This window comes from Urocitellus parryii, chromosome 5 (genome assembly GCF_045843805.1).
Source record: "Urocitellus parryii isolate mUroPar1 chromosome 5, mUroPar1.hap1, whole genome shotgun sequence".
Lineage (NCBI taxonomy): Eukaryota > Metazoa > Chordata > Mammalia > Rodentia > Sciuridae > Urocitellus > Urocitellus parryii.
The window spans coordinates 154,206,486-154,232,400 of NC_135535.1; the positions used below are offsets into that span (position 1 = coordinate 154,206,486).

At 33.6% G+C, this 25,915-nt stretch overlaps 1 protein-coding gene across 1 annotated transcript in view; it reads right to left on the bottom strand.

The window, feature by feature from the left end:
* Window positions 1-2,409: 2,409 nt before the first annotated feature.
* Window positions 2,410-25,915, bottom strand: part of Ctnna3 (catenin alpha 3) — a 1,674,700-nt gene continuing 1,651,194 nt past the window's right edge. Inside the window, exon 18 of the mRNA XM_026394645.2 lies at window positions 2,410-7,315. Within this exon, the coding sequence (XP_026250430.2) occupies window positions 7,028-7,315 (288 nt within the window). The 3' untranslated portion in view covers window positions 2,410-7,027. The remainder of the gene's footprint in view (window positions 7,316-25,915) is intronic.

Genomic DNA, 25,915 nt, shown 5'->3' on the forward strand with positions numbered 1-25,915 from the left:
TTTGAGCCTTTTAGCTGGCTAAGTGGTACATGCTTATAATCAATCCCATTAATTTGGGAGGTTGAGGCAGGAGGATTGAAAGTTAAAGAACAGTTTCAGTAACTTAGTGAGACCATGCCTCAAAGTAAAAAATTTTTTTAAAGGCTGGGATGTAGCTCAGTGGTAGAGTACTCTAGGTTCTACTCCCAGTACTACAGAGAGAGAGAGAGAGAGAGAGAGAGAGAGAGAGAGAGAAACTAAGTGCTATAAGTATGCGACTTTTTAATAGAACATTTCCTTCATCATGAACACTTCCTTTTCTTACACTTGAAACAGGGACCATCACAACTACCAAATACACAAGAGTAAAGACCCCAAATATACAAATTCCTAGGTTGAGGAAACACCTATGGCTGTTTGTATACTGGAAAGTCATGTCACTCTCTAGCGCCTGGTTGTGGAAGCTTAACACAACATGGGAAAGAGGACCTTTCAGCTGACATTAGAAAGAAGGACCATGTGACATTAAGGGAAGAAGTCACCTATATTCAGACACATGCTGTGTACATGTGACCTCTGTAAACAAAGAGCTGTGGGATGAGTCACAGAAAAGTGATAGTCTATTTCAACAATCCTTGGCCTAAGAACTCTTGGAATGCCTAACTTTAAACACAGGCACAGGGCTGGGGATGTGGCTCAAGCGGTAGCGCGCTCACCTGGCATGCATGCAGCTCAGGTTCGATCCTCGGCACCACATACAAACAAAGATGTTGTGTCCACTGAAAACTAAAAAATAAATATTAAAAAATTCTCTCTCTCTCTCTCTTAAAAAAAAAAACACACAGGCACACATCAGCTATAAAAGGGTAAAGAAATGACAGCAACAAATAGTTTTTACCAGTGAATCCTGAAGATAGGCTGACATAGGCATTTCCATTGAAGCTTTCCCCTCTGTAGTGATTAAAGTAATTCCGCATAAGGGCTGTTCTCTTTTATCAGATCATACGGAAAAAAATATTGATTCCCAATATAACCTGGTACACTGTATTGAGTTATTAGAGGTGAGAATCCAGCTAATTATTTATATGACTCTTATGTGTTTGGAATAACATAGGATATATATATATATATATATATATATATATATATATATATATATATAAATAATATATTTTTAAAGATTTTATCTTTTGTTCTGACACAGGATATTAGGGATGTATTGAAGTGTGTATCTCATTATGAACTAGAAAACTCAATCTCATTTTCTAAGAAGTTTGGATGGTAAAGCAGCTAAAATTTCAGAATATGGGGAGTAAAAAGTACAATTTTAGAGCCAGTAAGACTTTGAACAAGATTCTTATTGTGTTCAGTCCTCAGTTTCCTTAGCTGTGGAATAGAAACAATAATGTCTATTTTATAAAATTATTCAAAGTATTAAATGATGATCAGAATTTAACAGATTTGGCACATGAAGACAAAGATCATTATTTGTTTTGATATCTGGTATATCCTAAAAATTTCACCCATCACTGGCCTGAAGAATGACTGAATATTTGCTTTTCAACTTATGAATCATTTTACTAAATCAACCTCAAAATTCTTGCAGTTCATTCTTTTGCCTCTTACAGTACTTTACCTAACCACCAAAACACGAGGACAAGTCTCCAGTCCTACCCAGAAAATCCTCCTCAAGGTAAGTCTGCCTAATCTTCATAGAACCAAAAACTCTTCACCCATCTCTCTATAAATGATATCTGCTTCTGAAAGTATCCCTCTCATTCCCTCCTCTACCTTTGGCACTTTCTTATCCATTTCAATAGAAATGCTCTATCATTTTTCCTTTTCAATCCCACTTGACATGCTCATGTTGAAAGTAAATCCATGTATTTTGTTCCCACTAATCAGTGAGAGCTTCTGGATGCTATAAGGCAGCCATGAATGATCTCATCTGGGGATGATATGCAAGTGTCAGCCCCACAGACCATCCATTGCCTACAGACTTAAGATCAAGTTGGGTTCCATTTGGAGGCAGTTGTCTCAGGGAGTATTAATTACCTTCTTTCCAAGTGTTCAGGGATAGATTTTACATAGTCTACTGGGGAGGTATTCACATGCAAAATAACTAAAATTCTTTATTTTGCTTTAAATAGAAACTACACTAAGAACAGAGCAGGGAGGAAGAGCAGGAGGAAAAGATTAACATTAAACAGAGACATGAGGTGGGAGGGAAAGGGAGAGAAAAGGGAAATTGCATGGAAATGGAAGGAGACCCTCATTGTTATACAAAATTACATATAAGAGGTTGTGAGGGGAATGGGAAAAAAAAAACAAGGAGAGAAATGAATTACAGTAGATGGGGTAGAGAGAGAAGATGGGAGGGGAGGGAAGGGGGGATAGTAGAGGATAGGAAAGGTAGCAGAATACAACAGTTACTAATATGGCATTATGTAAAAATGTGGATGTGTAACCGATGTGAGTCTGCAATCTGTATACGGGGTAAAAATGGGAGTTCATAACCCACTTGAATCTAATGTATGAAATATGATATGTCAAGAGCTTTGTAATGTTTTGAACAATCAATAAAAAAATAAATAGAAACTATGTTCTTATATTCATGGAAATTGATTAAAAATGGGAAGAAATATATTTTAAAAATTTTAATCTTTTTCTCTTTTAGATATCTCAGATAGTGCCAATATCCTTGATTAGGAAAAGTTCAATTAAATACACCTAGTTTTAATAGCATCCATGTTTTTTTTTTCCCTAATTTAATCCAAAGGGCCAAAATGAACACTTTCAAAATACTTCATATGCGATGCTTTTGTCATTAGGCCTTCCTTGTGTATTTGGGGAGTTACAGGCAAAATACTAACACTGAACATATCCTAATGGTATGGGAAAAGAAGCAAAGAAAAAAAAGGGGGGAGTTTTCCTTTAGATAAATATTGTTTCCTGATATTTGAACATAGAAAAAAAAATAACATCATAGCTTGTAGAAATTTTCCTAGTTTACTTAAAAAGTAACATGCAAGTTTTTAAGTGTGTGCCCCTAAACTTTTTGATAGGCGAAACAAATATTTTGGACCTTAGAAACACAAAATATATAGCTGATTCCTAAATATACCATAGGTGAGCTGTTTTGGCTAAAGACAAGCTGATAAAAGAAAGTACAGTTTTCATCGAAATTGATATTTTGGCACCTGTCTTTCTAACCTAGACAATAACTTATGACAATACTGAAGCAGGCTGGCAATTCTGCAGGAAGTTCACTAGAGAATGGTAGATAACACCAGGAAAGGTCTTAGATCTCATTCCATTCATTTGGCTACTGTACAGGAATCCGTATCCATGGGAACCATGATCCCTAGCATTAAAGTACGTATTTGACACCAAAAAGAATGTTTAGAAAGAGTAAAGGAATAATTCTGCTGGAAATAAAAACTTGTATAAATTTAACTGAAATTCTACAGAACATATTTGTCAATTTATAGATGCTTAAATAAGAAATGAGGTCACCCAAAAAGTGAAGATTTAGGAAGACATTGAAGACCCCAGCCCGTCTTTTTAGTCACTCATTATTGAATTTGAGGAGCATTATTAAGTTTGAAGGCCCAAGTTGGGCATTTAATTCACAAATATTTAATTCAAAAATACTCACAATTTTAACTAACTTACCACAGTAGGACTGAAAAACTGACCTTTTCCAAAACTCTTTTTAATAATCTAGGATTGCAAGAATAGTCCTCTCTGTAGGCATGGAGTCCTTATTGCTGTACAAAAGAGATTATGGGGAACATATATATTATTGATCCTAAAAGATTTCCAAAGGTCAAAAGGCACTGTGATGGATATGAAGGAAAAATTATATATATAAATTTGGGACAGGGGGTTGGTACTGGGAATTAAACCTACAGCCTCATGCATCCTAGTCATGTGTGATACCACTGAGCTACATCCTTAGCCCTTTTTACTTTTTCTTTTGAAGAAGTGTTTTGCTAAGTTGTCCAGGCTGATCTCCAAATTGCAATCCTCCTGCTCAGGTTCCCAAGTAGCTGGTATTTTACATCATATTTTCTAACACATTGTAGGTTGCACTCATATCAAAGACAAACAGAAAGTAATAATTCAGAGATTTGCATAGAAATTTGATGTTTGAGGTTCTCCCCGCGCACCTCTGACTCATTCAAGAACTATCCAGAAATTCATTAGGGTAAAAACATTTTAATCTTAATAATTTTTAATTTGTGATAGGGATTTATATTTTTCACCTTTTATATTTGGTGAAAACCTTCTAGTTTTTATAATTAGAAGAATCATCTTTAATGGATTTGATTTCATGGATATTTTCCAAGTTATTTTGATGCTGGTCTAACATTTGGCAGTGATGCAGGTGGCTCACCAGGAATGGAATGGTCCTTGTGGGTGGCATAAAATTTCTCTTTCCTCTTATTTTTTTCCTATGCAAATGAACATAAATCAATTTCAACAGAAGAGAAGGGTGTGTTCTAATTAGTAAGATCAAGTAAGTATATTATCAGAGGAGATACCAATCTTGATGATATATATGATTTCAAAGATTCATAATGGGCCTCCGTATTATCACTCTAATTAAGAAATTTCCAGTATTCCTCTGCAGAAGAAAGGCCTACATACAAATAAGTCCAATAAAAATGTGCTTATTGAACGTATTTATTTACCTATGCTTTATAATACACAGATCTACTACTAGGTTTTTTTTTGTTTTGTTTTGTTTTGCTTTTTGGTATACACATATGTATTATCACAGGTTTAAATAAAATTTTGAAATTCTGTCTACTGCAGGAATTTGCTCACGTGGACAGATATATTTCCCAGCTTTATGCATCTTGTTTTTACTGCCCCTTTGATTAATACTGCAGATTTACTCCTGGGACTTTTGCAGAGCTAAAAATTTTATTGTTTTGTTTAATCACAGTTGTTTTCTTGGAGCTAAGCTGCTGGAAACCTACCTATATTATAGAGAAAGACTTGTTCACATATAATGTTGGGTAAAATGTCACTTTTATTTCAAGAGATAAAAGTTATTTGGTAATTGGTGTCCCAATACTGCATTCTAAATTCTAACATGTGGAAAGACAACATATAGGGCCAAATGAATATTAGATTTTCTAAATGAAACTCTTCCAAATTGTGTGCATGTGGCTTTAGGAGCTAAGATAAAGAGCTAGATGTTTGATGAATTTCAAAGAAAATTCATTTCTCAGCTAAATAATAAGTTCACACTTGAACCTGATAGAAGGATGTGATATAGGTGCTCAACACTTGCAGAAGAATACAATGGGAGCATTTCAACAAAAGAAACCCCATTTGCCTTACTTGTCTGGATAGTTCTGCAAAATAGAGCCACCTGAATTTTTAATTTTTTTTCTTCACTGCCTTCTTTCTTAGGTGTTTGACTTTGGTCAGAATAAATATTGTGGCAAGAATGCGGTGCAAGGCAGAAAGGAGTTAATTGTCTTTAATTCCTAAAAAGTATGCACATAGAGCCCAGGCAATTCAGCACTTTGAAAAATTAAATGATTCATTATAATTAAGGAAAGGGAACATTTCACTCATAATTAATGCCAGACTATTAATTATATCCTTCTTTTCCCATACCATTTTGCTCAATTTACCATATATAACCTGCTCTTGAACTATATGCTTTCTTATGTTTAGTGACTCCATTTACCCAAATTGGTGCTCCTAACATCAATTGGTGTTATATGAAAAAAATTATATTTTTTTCATCAATCTAAAGGGATATGGTGGTTGAAACTGCTCGTCAATAACAATGTTTTACACGTGATAAATTAAATTTATAATGTTGTTATGATAAAATAGAATATGGAATTAATATTTTAAAAATCCTATGAATGGAAACCCCATGGGTGAGACAAAGATGAGGCTTAATTTCTACAAGGAGCTCACTGAAAATCCAATAGGAAAAGGAGAAAGATAGAGTAAATACTAGGCTATTAGGATGTCCATTGTGAACTCAACTCTGAATGAGCACAGTTATTGAACTTATAAAATGACCCCCAATGACTTTTATTTAAAAGAATGCTATTAAGATCACTCCAGCTTCATTGCCATTAACTCTGTTTCATAGTTCAATGGTACAATTCACTGAGTTATATTTTACTCAATGCCAAAAGGTTTTTCAAACTGGCCTTTCTTTTTAATTACAATTGCAAGCAGATAGAAATGGAATTTTAGAGTCATGCAGAATTCTGCATACTTCTGTTATCATAACTTACTCTGGAACGTAGTTCAGTATCTCAGTTACCCAACAGGTGATAGCTCTTCTACATATTTGTTCCAAAGGCCCCAGTAATCAAAAGTGCAGAACTATTGAACACAATGGAATCCTAAAAGCTATATACCTGGCATCAAAGGTCACGGTAATCTTTATAATATTAATAAAGCATTTTGTTAATAACCAAGGCTGGCCTCCAAAATCCAGTAACTTCACTGCTCAATTTGATTAGCTAATGATAGACGTTAGACTAATCAGTTGACAATAGAAACAAATATGTAGAGATTGAAAGTTTTTCCTATCAAAGAAGTCACGCATTCCCATCAGGTTAGGTCAGATAAAGAAAGTATGGAGATTAACTGACAAAATATTTTATAAAGTCTTTTGTTTCCATTGAAACTAAATTGAGTTAATGTCAGTATTTGAATTTCACAATGAAAAGAGTGAAGGTACTTGAACTATTACAGATAAACAAGACTCATTTGTCACCTGTGTTCATTTGGTAATGAATAGATGGGACAGGCTGAGTAACACCTAAAGGCTTCATTCACTGGACCAGCATAGGATGATTAACCATTATGTGCCAACTATAACAGTGACATGACCCCAAATATATGTTGTTTATGTTGTTTTAGTTTCGATGTTTTTTTTTATGTTATTTGTGAGTTAAACTCTGAAACTTAGTGAAATTACAGAACTAATCAAGTGTAAAATAAAGCAGTGCGGTTAGTTCAGACTTCCTAATGTGGGCACCCGTGCAGAATAGTGCTTTCAGTAGATTTGTCTTCCTCTAAATTCACTCATGACTTGCACTAGATGGATTTTTTTCCTTGCGGAGCCTCGTCTGATGGCTGCATACGTTTCTTCTGGTTTCTCTCTTTTAATCAAGGGTTTTTTTGCTGGAGCCTTCATTCTCCACATCACTACAGGGTGCCGGGGCCCAGCAGGACTCTGGATTCGGATGATCTTGGTTGAGGCGATATAAGACATTTTCACTGTTTGCACTACAGCATTCATTAAATTTTTGGCTGCTTGGATCAGGGAGGTGACACTGTCCAACTGGAGGGGAAAAAAATGAAGAAAGATGTCTTGTTCAAAAATGTAATTAGGAATTTAAAGAGATTTAATAATGTAGAAGTTGAAAAGAACCACTTTGCTTTTACTCCAGAAATGAATGAGTTAATCCTTATTTTATATATCTATATGTAATTGCTTACATCATACTATTCTATTGTTTTTGATAGTTTACTATTTATCTGCTACATAAATATATCCTTATGTTACCCCATAAGACAACAACTTAGATTCATTTATTTCTCTTGGTTTTCAGTGAAACCATATAAATTCTTCAGTACTCAAATCCATATAATACCTTAATGTTATACCATCACTGCTTTCTTTGAAACATATTTGCCTATTTCCAGGGGGTGATACTGAGCCCTTTCTGCAAAACAGGACTATCTTCAATAAAATCCACGTTTTATATAATTTAATATGAATAACAACAGGAAATTCTTCTCAGGTATTATAATTTAAGATAAATCCCATGCCCACAAGCATGTTTTAACATGCACATCTACCACTCTCTTGCATGAACATTTCCTATCACTGCAAAAAAATAAAATAAATAATTCTGTCTAAAAGCATCTCTTTTTTTTTAAAACCTAGAACTGTTATTCTATTATGCAGTCTGTTAACATAAAAAGAGCCAATGCTTTGCAGTCAAATAAAGCTTAAATTCCAGATCTTCCTTTTGGTAACTTGGAGAAACTGTTTAATCATTTTATTATAGTTTCTTTAGTCATGAAATAGGAAAAGTATGTTTATTAAAGGTATAATAATATATGTAAGGAAATGAGTACAGTCACTGCTAAAGAGTCTATTGCTATTAAATATGTTTTTCTTTGCTTCATATGAAGATGCATTAATGAGATTACTAAATAAAACTTTTATTCACATGATCCTTTTTTTGTTATATTTGTCTGGGTTGTTCATAAAAATAATCTCAGGAAAAAATGAAGTGATGTTCCTAGAATCTTGCAAAATACCTTAGAGCTAAGTCAAATTGATTCATTTTTATACTACCAATGCCTTTTCCATTATTTTAGTTTGGCAGATTGTCATCCACAGCCAACTCACAGAAAGATGAGCCTCCACTGTCACCCCTTTGTGATGTGTGCTGTCAGGGTTGAGATTCAAACACTGGCTCTGTAGTTACTAAAATCCATCAGAAGCTGCCTGGCCTGAGTACTCTACCTTTGCTGTTAGAGGAGTCTCATCTCACATACAGAATAAATGAGGGAAGAAAAGCTGTAAGCTGAGGTTATGTGCCTGGGGCACTGGTCTAGCTGGCTGCTTCCTGGGAAGAAAATTTAATTAGTTCCATTATACGCCAAGGCTGAAATCTTTGAAAAGGTAAAACCAAAAACATACATATAATTTGAAAGGTGTAGTATTTGGCAACGATTCATCAGTACATCATTTTACTTCCTGAAGCCAGAAATGTAAAATCTGTGCATGTGGCAGGAAAATGTCACATGTTTTACAAACATTAAACAGAATTTCATCAAGTACTCATATGTATTTTGGAGCACACTTAGAGCTTCTGAATCTGTATTTAACTATAAGAATCATAGGATTGTGACCAGAATAACACACTGTTATGGTTTGGATATCAGGTGTCCTCTAAAAGCTTCTTCTGCATTAAAGCAGGAGGTAAAATGAATGGATTATGAGAGCTGTAAAATAATCAGTGGATTAATCCTTTTGATAGATGGATAATTTGAATAGAAATATGGGAAGTGGGATACAGCTACAGCAAGTGGGTCATTGGGGGTGGGATGCCTTGGGGATTATATATTTTGTCTCTGACTCTTCCTGCTCTCTCTCCGCATCCTGTCTGTCAGGAGCTAAGCAGATTTCCTTCACTGAGCCCTTCTTTGATGATGTTCTGCCTCATCTCAGTCCTGAAACAGTGGAGTTGGCCGACCAGGGCTGAACCCTGAAATCATGAACCCATGTAAACTTTTCCTCCTCTCAAGTGTTCTTATGGGGTATTTTCATCACAGTAATGCAAAGCTGACTAACACATGCTTAGTTACTAAATTACTCTGCTGACAGATTGCAAGCTAAAAATCTGCTCTTTAATGATTAATTTTCATTAAAAACCTCCTGGAGCTTGGAGGTGGTTTCCAATCCCACCATTAGGAAAAAAGCAAATTTTTCTAAAGGTCCACGGTCATCTCATCCCTCATATATGAAAGTATTGGGTTTATCCTGAGGGTTCTGTACCACCATACAGTCTTTCACAAAAGCAGGTTCTGGGAAATTCCTGTCACTCCATAGCTTTGGATCCCCCCTGCTTAAAACTAACATTCTTTTCTTTTTCTTTTGATCCTGTAATCTTATCATATATAGATTATTTATTTCATCTCCTTTTTATTTTTCCATGAAAGTGATATCTATAGATGAGCAGTCTAATCTAAATATAATCCATGCCTCACAATCTGGAAACCAGCTTGTCTTCTTTCCTTGCTTAATCAGATAATGCCTATCTGTGCAATTGAGATCTCTTATGCTGGCCTCTGACAAATCTTTAGATTTTAAAATCCTAAATGGCTATAGTAAAATCTTATTCTCTGCATGAGTCAAAAAAACCACAGGAAAAATTATCCCTCTGGGTGTGCATGAAGAGTAGTTTTGCAGATAAATTAGGACAATTGCTCAACAAATACTGTTATTTTTGAGGAAAGCTTGTACAACAATTTATGAAGATATTTGAGGTCTAAGAACTCCATGTGCTAGGATGTATAACTCCCAGCTATTACCCAAATCTCAGGCCATACAAGCAATAGACAAAGATAACCCTAGCTAATGACAGGAAATTTTGTTCAATGCCTAAGCAGTGTTTATGGCCTACCCCTAGAGAATAACAATGCACAATTTAATGTCAGTGGAAAATTATTGTAAATCTTTTTATCCAGGTGTACTTTCATGAAAAACCCTTTAAAGGGGAGGATTCAGTAGAACCCTCTGTGAAAAGACAAAGCAAAATTTGAGTGAGGTAATGTACTGCATTGGGATCTGTGTTCAACTTATTGAACAAAATTTTCTAAACTTTACAAATGTACCTGTGAAAGACAAGAGTATTATTTATTCCAAAGATCTGGTAGAGAAAACCAAGAGATTGTAAAACTCAGATCCACAAAATCTCTATTTATTGCAAATCACTTACATTAATTGAAAATTTTTTCAGGCAAATATAACTTGAAGTGTTTACTGTAGAGGAAGCTCTTTTTCCCCAAATCTAGTGGCACTCTCCCCTGATCTAGATGAAGTATTTTTGATGGAGGTATCAATGGGAACAGTAACATCTTCGAAATCCCTCAGATATCATACTGATACATGTAAACATTTGCATGTTCTCACATATAGTAGCTCCCTTCCCATCCTTCCAAAAAGGAAGAGTTCTAATAGTTTTTCAAAGACTAATGTGACCTAAATTAAGGGCTTCTTTTCTGGATTAAATCAAATCTACCATTTACAAAGTAAATATCTATAGATGCCACCAATATCACTTATGCTGGTGATTTATGCTTATGCTCAGAAAACTGATGTGGTTTCAAAATAATTTAGCCCAATAGTCTACTAGTTTTGCATATTGTATATGCACAAACATAAATTGACAGGTTTTTTATTATATTTAGATGAATAATAAGTAACTAGGTTTAATAAATTCACTGATTCTAATTGTGAGCTATATTTTCCAAAGCATCCAAATAATTCCCATCTCAGTAGAGTCTTATTTAATATTACCTTCTTATTTCAATCTGAACTTTCTTTAATTACAGTGTCTCTTCTGTGCTTTGTGTATATATTATATGGTTTCAGTTAAACTACAGTACAAATTTGACCAGTTTTAAAGATGTTTTCAAATAAAAGACTTGCTCCTACTTGGAAATATATCAGTAACTCTTTATCATAAAAGCTATCTTTTTTTTTTCCTCAGAAGATGTCAACATTATGTCCATGTAACTAGTATAGAAAAAAAATCTGGATCTTTTTACAAAAGACCATATTAATTACCTACAACACATGTTCTTGACAACTAGTTAAGTTGATGTCTGCTAAAAAACCCTTGTCAAAATTCTATTGTAATTATTGACAGCAAGAGAAATATTCATAAAGATATGCTAGATATTCCTTCTTTTGATTTTATACATTTCTCACCTGTATCATGTCAAAATACCAGAATGTCATATAATACTATTCTAACTCATCATATTCAGGAAGTAATATTTTTTTATCAGACCTGACCTAGTATGAGAATTCTAAGTTTAAATGAACCATGCTTCCATTGATGCAGATCTTACATCCTTGCACCTGGTCTGTCACCTGGGGAAAGCACAGTTGCCCAATGCCTGTGCAAACTGCCATGCTAATTATTTCTGCTGGGGCTCCTGCTGAGAGAAAATTACAACCTACTTGGAAAGTATATTTCCTGTCCTATAGCTATTTTGACAAACTTGTACCATGTGTAGCCTATGATATTTTTGTGAGTCCCAATGTTCACCTGAACTCAAAGGACCCTAGTAGCCATTTCATCCTCATAGAAGCAATACCTGACAGGCAAATGTGTGGACTTTGGTTCCAGGCATAATATGAGTTTATAATAATTGCTACTGTCTACTGTATGCTGTTAGATATTAATGAATAGTGACCCATAAATGACTACCATTATCTTCATTTTTTTTTCAGAGGAGAGAATAAAGGCACTGAAAGAACTGGTAAACACGTCAAGGTAATACAGCTTATTAAATGGTAGAGCTGAAATTTGAACAAAAACACTCTTGTCCCACCTAGTGTTTTCACTCATTTCAAAACCCTTCCTTCTCAGTGACATGCCACTTCCAATATGTGACTATTTTCATATATTGAGTAGCTGGAGAAATAATTCTAACATTAGTAAAATGTCTAAAATTTTAAAGTTGACAAACCATTAACTCTATTTTTAAGAAAGTTTATCTTAATTTTGTAATGCATATTGGTACTAGGAACAATGAGGGTATCTTACTTGCCAAGTTATTTATTTAGTTAAGACATTAGTGTGAAAATGTTTGCTCAATATTAATTTCCAAGTAGCACATTTTTGGAATATCAAATAGAAATATTCAGTCATTCATCCTTATACCTGGATTCATTTAAAGACATCTAGATTAAGACTTTTAAACTTTAAAATTTAAAGTATGGATATCAATCCATAAATCAATAAAGCAAAGAAAAACCATAAACAAATTATACCTTCTAGGGCAAAAAAATGTATAACATTTATTTAATCTGAAAAATGTATCAGTATAAACACAGCCCTGATTAATTAATCAGATCTTTTGTTGACTGTCAAATCAAATCAAATCAAATCAATTTGTTTGCCTTGGTTTTGCAACAAAAATCAGGATTTTAATCCCCTAACTATGGGTATCTTTTTCACTTTTGCTTAGTTTTAACATGCTCAATTAAACCATTTGGAAAGAGATTAGCATAGGTCATGGAAAAGAGCATAAGTATATATGTTGGCAGGTAAATAAACAGCATGAAATGACTCTAAAAAGATTTCAAGATATTTGTAGTCTTTCTAGTTTATATATACCATTTACATCTCTATATTTATGTAATGTTGTTTATATACAACAGAAAATGTTAAATACATTTCTTAGCAAAAGTACATAAACTAATTTAACATATTTTTATGAACTACTCTGAATGTATCATTTGTTTTCTAGTTTTGAAGATTTTATTTTTTATTTATTCTAATTCATTATTTATGACAGCAGAATGCATTTCAATTCATATTATACAAATATGCATGATTTTTCATGTATCTGGTTGTACACAAAGAAGAGTCACACAATTTGTGTCTTCATACATGTACTTAGTGTAATGATGTCTATCTCATTCCACTCTCTTTCCTATCCCCATCTCCTCCCTCCCTCACCCTCCCCTTTACCCTATATAAAGTTCCTCCATTCCTCCCATGCTCCCCCCCCCATCCCAATTATGGATCAGCATCCTCATATCAGAGAAAACATTTAACATTTGTTTCTTTGGATTGGCTTACTTCACTTAGTATAATATTCTCCAACTTCATCCATTTACCTGCAAATGCCATGATTTTACTCTCTTTTATTGCTGACTAATATTCCATTGTGTATATATACACCACATTTTCTTTATCCATTTATCTACTGAAGGGCATCTAGGTTGGTTCCACAATTTTGCTATTGTGAATTGTGCTGCTATAAACATTGATGTGGCTATGGCACTGTAGTATGAAGTTTTTAAGTTCTTTGTGTATAGACTGAGGAGTGGGATAGCTAGGTCAAATGGTGGTTCTATTCCCAGCTTTCCAAGGAATCTCCATACTGCTTTCCATATCGGCTGCACCAATTTGCACTCCCACCAGCAATGTATGAGTGTGCCTCTTTCCCCATGTCCTTGCTAACACTTATTGTTGTTTGTATTCTTAATAGCTGCCATTCTGACTGGAGTGAGATGAAATCTTAGAGTAGTTTTGATTTGCATTTCTCTAATTGCTAGAGATGCTGAACATTTTTTCATGTATTTGTTGACTGATTATATATCATCTTCTTAGAAGTGTCTGTTCAGTTTCTTGGCACATTTATTGATTGGTGTTAATATTTTTGGTGTTAATACTTTTATTTATATGTCTTAGAGATTAGAGTTCTATCTGATGTGTGCATGGTAAAAATTTGCTCCCATTCTGTAAGTTCTCTCTTCACCTCACTGATTGTTTCTTTTGCTGAGAAGAAGCTTTTCAGTTTGATTCCATCACTTTTGTTGATTCTTGATTTCATTTCTTGCACTATAGGAGTCTTATTCAGGAAGTCAGGACCTAATTCAACATGATGGAGATTTGGGCCTACCTTTTCTTCTATTAGGCAAAGGGTCTCTGGTTTAATTCCTAGGACTTTGATCCACTTTGAGTTGAGTTTTGTGCGTGGTGAAAAATAGGAGTTAGGAAATTTTTTATCTCAATACTCATTTAACACATTCTTTTGTTTCTAAACAGATTTTTTGAAGAATAGCCTGTATGAAAAGGATTCACCCTTTTCATATACATCTGAAATGCTAACAGCCATGCTGGCTTAATAGGCTTAATAGGCACATCAAATAAGAGGCATTGTTAAAGCTAGCCAAAATGGAGTCATCTTCAAATTGAAATTGTCAAGCTTATAATTAAATGGAGGAAGTCACCCATTCTTTGAATACACAGAATTATTTCAATGGGCCCCTGTTATGATTCACTCAGTAAATCTTTCCTTCACCAAATTCTCCATTAGAACACAACAGAAAAGGACAACCTTAGTTGAAAGGGAAAAATCAATGTGTGGAATAACTAAAAAAATTAGTACTACTGAGAGGGCCAGATGTGAAATGAAATATGACATTTATTCAGTTGTAATCTTGTCCTGTCAAAAGCATTTTCAAAGTTAATTTTTTTCCAAAGCAGATAGTCTAAGGCCAAAACATTTTATATCACCTTAAAAGAAGACAGTTATAAACATAATGTGACTGAGCCCCTTTAAAATTAAAGCCCCAATCTCCCCAGTTTCCTAGTAAATTGTTTTGCTGCAACTGAGTTTTTCTAATGCCGAGAATAGCAACTGAGGAACTAATCCCAGAACCTTTGCAGGCACCAGTAAAATTTGAAAAACTAGAATTGTAATATACCAGCTAGCTTGGCCTGGCTAAATCGACATGTGTATTTCCAGGATTTTGTTCCCATTAATTATAAACATTCCTGAAGGATGGGCAGAGATATCCAGAATAGATGCTTTCCCAGTTTTGACAAAACAATGATTAAATTTATTTTTCCTTTTTAAAATTGTTTTCTCTTATTTCTGATGCAGGCCGGTGACCAAATGCTGTCCTTGAATATAGACTGGGAATTCCAGCAAGGCCTCTGGCTTGGAGTGCCAGTAACAATAATGCCAATTCCAGTGGCTACTCAGAATGTTTTAAAATTTTATTTGAAATAGCCTATTATAAATAGCTATGAATTACCAACCAATCTATATTTAAGTTAAGTAAACTGTGTTTACTTACAGAAAAATGCTTCTCTAAAGAACTAATTGTTGTAATAATTACAGTCCTAGATACACAGATTCAGAAAAGTTAGTATATTTTTTCCCAAGTGGAAGGAGTGGATGGATTTGATGAAATTCTGTCAAAATCCATGTTTTACCCTTTGATTCCTTTTGTCTCCACCATCAGTCAGGACACTGAGGTCTGCCATCTATGAAGATGCTCTATGACATCTTAATGAAGCAGCCAGAACTGTGAGCTAAGAATGAGAAAGCACTGGTCTCCTTCCTTGATCCTATGCTCATGTCTTTTATGACTATAGGCAAGTAAAACTAGGCCTAGCATAATGCTAAAAAGGCTAAAGGGCATCACTTTTAAATCCATGTGGGACTTCCAGTCCACAAATCTTTCCACATCTCTACTATTTTCAGCATCTTTTGATCTTGATTTGCCCATTATTTTAATTTATCAATAATGCTCGACATTTCTTAGCTCACTTATCTTTCTATGATACATGTCTTTGAGAATAGAATTCTCAATGGCCTAAAACTGACTCCTACGTGATACTCTACCACTTTTACAATAATACTCTCATTGGGCAAATAAATAGATTTTTGGATAAATTGAAAGCCAAAATCCTGAAGAGATTTCTTTCTTTGTTTTGGTTTATTTTTTGGTTCTGGGAATAAAAACCAGAGATCACACTTTGCTCATGCTAAACATGTGCTCTATCACTGGGCCACACTTTTAGCCCACTATTTTAGTCAATTCTTGAACACAATTCACACAAACACTATTTTAAATTTCCATTCTCTTTATATACCCTAGAGATTAGTCTCTGATGTACAAGTGGTAAAAATTTGCTCCCAAGATGTAGGCTCACCTGTTTTTTTTTTCTTTTTTTTTTTCTTTTTTGTTTGCTGAGAAGAAGCTTTTTAGTTTGAATCCATCCCATTTATTGATTCTTGATCTTAATTCTTGCACTATAGGAGTATTATTAAGGAAGTTGGGAACTAATCCCACATGATAAAGGTTTGTACCTACTTTTTCTTCTAATAGGTGCAGTGTCTCTGGTTTAATTCTTAAGTCCTTGATTCACTTTGAGTTGAGTTTTGTGCTTGGTGAGAGACAGGAGTTTAATTTCATTTTTGTTGCATGTGAATTTCCAGTTTTCCCAGCACCATTTGTTGAAGAGGCTATCTTTTCTCCAATGTATGTTTTTTGGCGCTTTTGTCTAATATAAGATAACTGTAATTATGTGGATTAGTTTCTGTGTGCTCTATTCTGTACCATAGATCTTCTAGTATATTTTGGTGCCAATACTATGCTGCTTTTGCTACTGTTGCTCTATAGTATATTTTAAGGTCTGGTATAGTGATGCCACCTCCTTTACTCTTCTTGCTAATGATTGCTTTAGCAATTCTAGGTCACTTATTTTTCCAGATGAATTTCATGATTGCTTTTTCTATTTCTATGAGGAATGTCTTTGTGATTTTAAAGAACTCAAAAAGCTAAATATAAAAAACCAAATAGCCCAATCAATAAATGGGCCAAGGAACTGAGCAGACACTTCTCAGAAGAAGATAAACAATCCAATCAACAAATATATGAAAAGATGTTCAACATCTCTAGCAATAAGAGAAATGCAAATCAAAATTACTCTAAGACTTTTATCTCACTCCAGTCAGAATGGCAGCTATTAAGACATGCGGGTAAAAAAGATGGTGGAAAGATATGGACAGCATTACCCTAAGTATATAGGTGAAGGCACAAATGGTGTAAATAAAATATACTTTGTATACAACCAGAGAATTATAAAAAATTGTGCTGTATATGTGTAATATGAAATGTAATGCATTCTGCTGACATATATAACAAATTAGAATAAAAAAATTAAAAAATATACATAAATGTAAAAAAAAATCCAAAATGTCTCTTAAATGCAGGAAATAAAATCAATACTCTCAAAAAAATTTCCACTCTCATAAAACTTCTGCCACATTATATTCTCATGCAAGTATTTTGCCTAATATAAATATAAAATATGCAATATAACAATAATAACAAACAAAATAGAAACAGCATAGTGAAATTTCATGAACCTATGTAACTAATTTTTATCCATTTCTACAAAATTAGAGTTATCTCTTTTTTTTCTACAACATATACTTCTAATTGTACTCCATATTCTTTTTTTTTTATCTGACTGCTCAGAAACATTGCACAATTAATAATTCCCTTTCTTAATTTATCTTTATTCTTTTTACTGGCTTTTTTATCAGAATATTTTTTTATTAGAGCATTATAGTTATACATAGTAGCTGGGTTCATCCCAACAAAATCACATACGCATGGAATCTGGCCAACTCCATTGAAATCCCTGATCCTCCCTCCCCCAACATTCCGAATATTTATATGTCATTGAAACTGTATCTTGAGACACAATCAGAATTTTTGAATGATTATCTATACCCTGATACTACTATCCACACTCCTCAAGAAATCTTACTCCTATTTTTATTTAAATAAGTTTTCCCTTTTATCACATATATCTGTATCATACAGAGATTATATATTAATAAATATATAATATATTGCATATATATGTTAAATATATAATACATATACTAAACAATTTGATAGTTAAGGTTGTAGTTCTGGTTTTATTATTTCTAATTTCACCTACAAAACCGATTAGTTCTTATTTTTTATTTTATTTTATTTTAGTGGCAATACTGGTATTGAATCCAGGGAAGCATACTCATGATAAGTACCTACCACTCACCTACATCCCCAGCTCAACTAATTCTCATTCTTAAATAAAATCCATTATCAGGCAACAATGGATCTGTTCTCTGTCAGTACAGATAAGACCAACCTTTTGTAGAGTTGCATATAAATTAAATTCTATAGTATGCAATTTTTGGTGTCTTATTTTCTTTGACCCAGAATTGTATCTGTAAGTTTCACCCATGTGCTATGTGTACCAGTAGTTCATTTTATGTATTGCTGACAAGTATTACATTTTATGCATATGCCATGTTTTGTTAATTCTTTAACTTGTTGACTGACATTTGGTTTGTTGACAGACTTTTGCTGTTGTGAATAAACATGCTGTGGATATTTTTGGATGACTGTTTCATAACATATGCTTTCATTTGTCTTGGGGAAGTGCCTAGAAGTAAAGCTATGTTATATTGTAAGTGTATACTGAACTGTGTAAGAAATTAGCAAACCATTGACCATGTTATTTTACCATTTTAAATTTATCATCAATGTAAAAGCTTTATGGTTATTCCATATACTGAGTCATAAATGATATTTTGAATCTTTACATTTTAGAAATTCTAATGACTAGAGAATGAAATGTCACGCTACTTTTATGTTGCTTTTTTCCTGTTGCCTAATGATGTTAAGGGTATCTCAGGATAGTTATTGAACTTGCACATATGTTCTTTAGTGAAGTGTCTGTTAAATACTTAGCCTTTCAGTAGCTATTATTTTATTCAGTTTTAGACCTCTATATATTCTAACTATAAGTTCTCTGTCAGATAAATGAGTTGAAAATATTTTCACCTAGTTTTTGCTTTTTATATTCATTTTCTTAGTTTTCATAAAACAAGTTTGCAAATTTGAGGAATCCAAATTATATATTTTTTTCTTTTATGGCTAAAGAGTTGTTTTTCTCTATCTAAATTATTTGGCTACCACAAGGTAGCCAAAGTTTTCTTTTACCTTTTCTTATAGATATTTGACATTTCAAATTTCCATTTAATATTATGCCCATCTTTGATTTTTGCTAAAGGAGTAAAATATGTTTTTTTTTCTGAAAAATATCCAATTGTTTAAGTACTATTTGGTCAAAATGCATTACTTGTTTGTTAATCATATTTAAATTGTTGTGAAAATTAAATTGTCCATATATGTTTTGTCTCTTCTGGACTTTCTATTATATTCCTGCCTGTTTGCCTTTATGCCAGCACCATACTATTGCTTTAATGTCACTTTCTCAAGAAAGAATTGTACCTAGACTAGAATACGTTCTATTTTTTTGTAATCTGTACTTCCTCTAATGAAAATTCACTAAGATCCATGTACACACTGACAATGCTTATTTTTCATCCTTTTTGATTATTTGACATGTGATACTATAGACATTTGGCATGCAAATAAATCATGTATATATTATTGTATTTTTTAAATAAAATTTACAGAACTATAAATGTAAAAACCATATACAAAATATTTTAAGTCATGATTTCAATTATTCTCTTATATTTTTTTCCATGAAACTACCAACATTTTCCAGATATTTCATAACCAAGCATTGTGGTTTAGTTATGAGGTGTCCTGCAAAAGCTCATTTGTGAAACAATGCAACAGTTTTCAGGAAATAATTAGATTATGAGAGGTACAACCCAATCAGTGCATTAATCCACAAATATGGACTAACTGGGTGGTAACTGTAGGCAGATGGGATATGGCTAGAAGAGGTGAGTTACTGGGATCATGACTTTGGGATTTATATGTTATCCATGGTGAACCAGACCCAGCTCTCTCTTACTTCTTGGTTGTCATGTCCTGAGCTGTTATTCTCTGATACGCCTTTCCACCATGATGTTCTCTCCCACCTTGGGCCCAAAGCTATGGGTTGGCCAACTGTGGACCAAACCTCTAAAACTATGAGCCAAAACAACTTTTCTTCCTCTAATTGTTCTTGTCAGGCTTTTCAGTCACAGTGATGCAATAGCTGACCAAAACACCAAGCTTCATATACCAGAAAGTTTATGGCTTCTACAATTAAATAAAAATATCCTTGATCAAATGATATTTCCATTGCAAAAACCAGAAGCTACTCAAGAGTATATAAAAATGGAATTTAATATGAGAAATTAATTATAGATGAAATGAAAGATTTACGAAGCAAAATTCAGGATGACAAGCAACCAACACCTCATTATCATCACTATGTGTTTACAATATCTAGTGCTGGAGGAGATAGAGAAGATAAAATCATAATAACAGATAAATAGCAAAAGTGGATGACTGCTTGTCAAGAGTCTGCCATTTGTTTCTCATTGCATAACCCTAGCTGAAAATCAGTACAGAAAACATCTGGTCTAGAGAAATGATCTGAGAGTAAAAGTAAACATAACTATTAAAATGTAACTTTTACTTGGCCCATACATGTCTTTTCATTTTCAATATTATGGTTTCATTCCTAGTGTCCTGTGATACCTTACTTTTTCATTAGTGTAATTATAAAAATATGTTTGGAAAATAAAGTTTATATGTCTATGGTATCATTCAAAGAAAAATGTTTACACAAAATCAAATCGCTATCTTCCTTACCTACAACACCAGTTTTATATTAAGAGTAATTGATTTGTTTGGCTCTGCAATCTTTCACGTATTTATGATCCTTAAGATGCTGTCAAATATGTCTTTGCTTCGCTAGAAAAATTTTTGATATTTTGTTGGGGAAAATAGGGAGTATTGGAATAACAGGAGTATATAAATTAACTATAAATTATTAATTATATACCTAAGTACATATGCATTTTACAGATACATTTACATACAGAATGTGGTTTTCTGATTTTAAGTAAAATATCACTTTCTCTGTTTTCTGAAATGCATCTTAAATTCTACCACATGTTTAAAACTTCCTTTATGACCAAGCTTTTTTAGAGTCTTTGAAGATTAATGTAATATGACCCCATAAACTATATCACTGGCCTCTATTTACTGAATTAAAAACTGATTTCTATAATAGCAATATAGTAAGAGCTATACTGAAAATATGAATTATTTTTACAAGTACAACAATAAAATCTGTGATAAAGGTACCAGTTTTAGGGGTTCTTCTGTACATTTGTACTGTCAGTTTTTCCTATAGTTTCATTTGACTGGTAAATCTGAGCATTAGCCCAGCCACAAGCCTGTTATGATCTATAGAAATTACCATTATATATACTGACAATTGTTTAAATCTAGGATAAAAAGCAGCAGCATTAACTCATACCGTTATTGCTTCATGCAACACCCTGAAAGGAAAGGGCAACAGGTAACAAGACAGAACAGGGCTTTGGAAATTATTCCAGAGAAGCCTGGAGCAATACGGCTGTTATCTCAGATGTGAGGCATGGAATATGTCAGCTATAAAAAAAAAAAAAATGTACCTTGAGGAAAACAATTAAAGTGTCTTTAAAATGACAGTCTTCTATTTATTTCAGACAAAAATCTTTGTATCTTTGGAAATATCAGAGGTTGGAAAATTGTCCACAATGGGGAAATACTTAAAAGTTCTGCTCCGGAATTTAGTCTCTTTTCAAATCAGAAATCTCTTTCAGCCTGCCTAGAGTGTCTTATAAAACACAAAACAATCTTCCAGAGTCTTTCTATAGATAAGCACAGCTGTCTCCTAGTCGAGGGGATGAGGTTCAAACACATTTCGGAGCATCTGGGTGTTGCCCTTCCAGCTGCTTGCAAAATGAGAAACTTTATTGGCAGCAGTCTCAACCCCAAAGCAGTAGGCATGTCAACTAATCCCCAGGTGCTGGAATTCAGCAGGCAGAAGAAGCATGGAGACTGTGTGGTTTTTAATCACTGTGCTCCTTGTGTAAATTCAAAGAATATAGCCCATGGGGCTAGAGGAGGAGAATGACTTTGTGTGTAGGTGTGTGTAGGGAGGAGGAGGAATGAAGCAGAGCTCAGAGACTAAGCACATGGGCTCTGGAGAAAGACTACATAAATCCAAACACATTCTTTTTCTCTCTTAGTCTCAGTGTTTTCATCTGTGAAATGAAAAACCAACAAGATCTATGCTATAGGATTGTCCTGAGGACAGAATGTGAAAATCTAGATTAGGTGTGTAGCACAATGGATTATATGGTTCACTGTGGGTTCACTAGTATTACAATGATTATCAAGGTGTTGAAAAACAACAATGGCATTCCTTTAAAAAAAAAAAAAAAACAATGGAGAGGCAGAGATGAACTTGTAATAATGGCTCCCATTTGGCGAACTTGTGTCAAAGCCATGCTTTAAGATACTATCTATAATCTTAATAAGAGCCTTGTGAGGTAGATATTATTTGTCCCATTTATCAGCTAAAGTGTCTAAGTACTATGACTCAGAATTTCAGTGTGTTGGCCAAGGAAATACAGGCAGTAAGAGGTAAATCTGGAATGAATCTCAAATTTGTTTTATGTCAAAGCCCTGTTCTTCTAACCATCTTGTACTGTTACTTTCTGAACAAAAGAAAATGTTTTGGATTTCTTGAAAATGTTCTCTTTCAATTGAGACTATTTAGCTCTGACTGAGATCTTCCAACCCACTCTGCTTATTCTAACTCTGAATATTTTGCCCTGAAATGCTTTTCCATTTTAGTTTGGAAATACCTCCTCCTGCCACGTACCTTTTTAAAATACCTGCAACACTGAATTCTATTGATTATCTCCACTCAGTTTCTCTGAAAGGCAGTCCCTAGCTCCTCTTGTCCTTCAGAAACATGTTCCAAATGTGACTACACATTAGTTCTCCTATTGCATCCTAATTGCCTATTTTTGAGAGATTTACTTTTATTATCAAAAACTACTTGGATCTCTGGCAAATCTCCATATTAGTCGACCCCAATTTGCAGAGTCAAATGCCTCACAATAGCCTGATTATTGGGATGTACACGTGTGTGTTTCTCACTCTGGAGGTTTTATCTTCTCTTTTTTAATTTTGCCATTCAACATCCATAGGTCCAAGAAATGCCACAATATAATGAAAACAACACAGAAGTCACAAGAAAAAAGAAAGTTGCCCTCTAGATCAAACATTTTAACCTGGGGTCCTGGCACACTGGTACATTTCAATTACTTGTGATATGTGTCATAAGAGCTGTAATTTAATGGTAATAATAATAGTTCAAATATTGAAATGGAAAAATGATTTACTGTTTATCCCTAAATTAGAATGGCTTTGAGGTCATTTCCCTAATTATATCCTTTCACTCACTTGTATTCTGATATACTCTCTGAATTGAGAATATGAGGTAGAGCTAAAATATAGTTCCAAGCTAAAATCACATTGTTTTAATAGTGTTCAGAGAAATGGGCCTGTTTAGAAAAAATGTATTTGGCATGTGAATGTGTATCATAACACAAATAAAAAATGAAAATAAAAAGTTTGAGATATTATACTCTAATTACCAGACTCTAAGATTAAACAGGTTAGTTACCTTTAAAAACCTTTTCCATAATATCAATATATAAAATAATATGAACATCTTCTAAGATCCAAGATTCAAGGCCCAGATTATTTTTAATAATTTCTGCCTTATATGTTTTGTTTATGCATTCAAATTGTTTTGGTTCATTTTTAACAACATTGTGTTTGTCAGATACTATTAATTGAGCACCCAATAGCCATTTGCCCATTCTTCCTTGATAACGTATCCCTGATTTAATTCCTGCAACAGTTTACTCAGCTCTGAAGGACAGATCATATATCAGGTCCATTATCCTGTAGAACTGATTGCTTTAGTTGCCTGTAGTATTTTGTGGGACCCAGATCTGATCAACTCGGTAGGGGAGGTCTACTAAGGTGGCTCTGGAAAAGATTCCTTTTTTAATATTTATTTTTTAGTTGTAGTTGAAAGCAACACTTTTATTTTATTTGTTAATTTTTTATGTGGTGCTGAGGATGGAACCCAGGACCTTGCACATGCTAGCGAGTGCTCTACCACCGAGCCACAACCTCAGCCCCAAATTTCTTTTTTTTTAATAAGTCATGTAAACAGAATGCTCATTCTTATACATCTGAAAAAAAGTGTAGAAATGTGAAATTTTGAGTTGCTGAAACCATATTAAAACTAAAAGGAAATTCATAAAAGTAAGCAAAAGATGATAACAGAAGGAAATATGGTAAGAATTCAGGGTTAATGGAATTTTTAAACCTTGACATAACCATAATCAGAACATCTTGTGTTGAAGTTTTTGATATGCAGTTTTGCTACTTGCCACTGAGAGTTGAAATCCTCTGCTCAAATCCCATTGTTGCTCCTCTACTCCCAGTCCAAAATAGTTCCGATGAAAATGATGTCTTCAGTTCATAGCTATTTTTCCCATATTCTATCCTTAAAATTTAGGCTGCAGTTATTTCCCTCTAACACTACTTTCCTCACATCATATCTGCATTCAAACATACATCCCTTACTATGGGTACTCATATTATAGGTACCCAGTACTATACCAGCTTCTTATTTAACTCCCAGCTCAGATCTTTACTTAATCAATGAGTAGTCTGTGTACTCATCTATACTAGTTCATTCTTACTTCACAATTTGAATCCCAAATGATTACATCTATGGAACCAGACCAACCCTTTCACATCCACTTCCATCTTTATAGTCTGGGATTTAAAACAAACTTATGTATTATTTCAATGAAGACAATAATTATAGATATGAATCCTATCAACACAGTGTTGTAATACTGTTCCAAAAACATAAAGAGACTACTAAACCAGAGAGGGTTATAATGAAAAGGATTGCTCTGAGGAACAAAGGAAAGTTCCTTTAGGATTTAAAGAACTTAGCCTTCAGATGTGATTTTTACATGATAGAGAAACATTGATTGGGGAACCCATAAAAAGATGACCATTTATTTTACAGAGTTGTACAAATATTCGGAGCAAAGACTTAGACCTAGTAGTATAGAACAGGTGATTTCACAGCCCAATAGGACCACGGTGTGGAAAGAAAAAAAATATTGCCAAGTAGAGGAGCAGTAGTACTCAGTCAGCCAATTGATTATATACCTCATACATTCCCATAAGAAGGTAAAATCAAAGCCATGCATAAGACAGTGCAACTTGAGGTATTGCTGTCAGTAGAATACTATGTATAATATTGGGTTGTAAAAGCTTTAAAAAATTGAGTTATCACATGAATCTTTAAGCCCTAAGATATCCTTGAACATATCATCAGTATTTTGGGGCTTCTTGTATTTCAAGATTCTCGGAGATAGATCTACTAATGCATATTCTGCACTATCTTACTTATATTTGTATTTTATTATTTAATAATTTTTCTCATAATCATGTAGAATCTCTTAGTCTCTTTATTGTTCTCTTTAATATATCTGATTATTATGTCTGATTATGTTAATTTATTGGAATTAAATAGAAGAGGCAAATACTAGCACACTAGGATTTAAATTCTTTTTTTTTTTTTTTTTACTTTTACAGAACTCTTGTCAAAAATACTGTTGCATTTAAGGAAAGCTTCCCTTAATATTGGTACAGATAATATAGCTCAAGTGATGATAAAATGTATTGGGACTAACATGCTATTCTTTTCGATTATTAGTCCAACAAAAATGGTTGGTGATGGACAACCACCATTCTGGTTTATGGGCAAGCTTTTGTATCAAATATAGAAGTCTAGAATATTGTAGGTGGATGAGGTTTTATGGGTAATGAATCAAACAAGCTATAGATCAACCTTTGTGAATGCATATTTTTTGGCACTGACAAAGAAGTTTGGTACTCTATGGAAAAGACAAT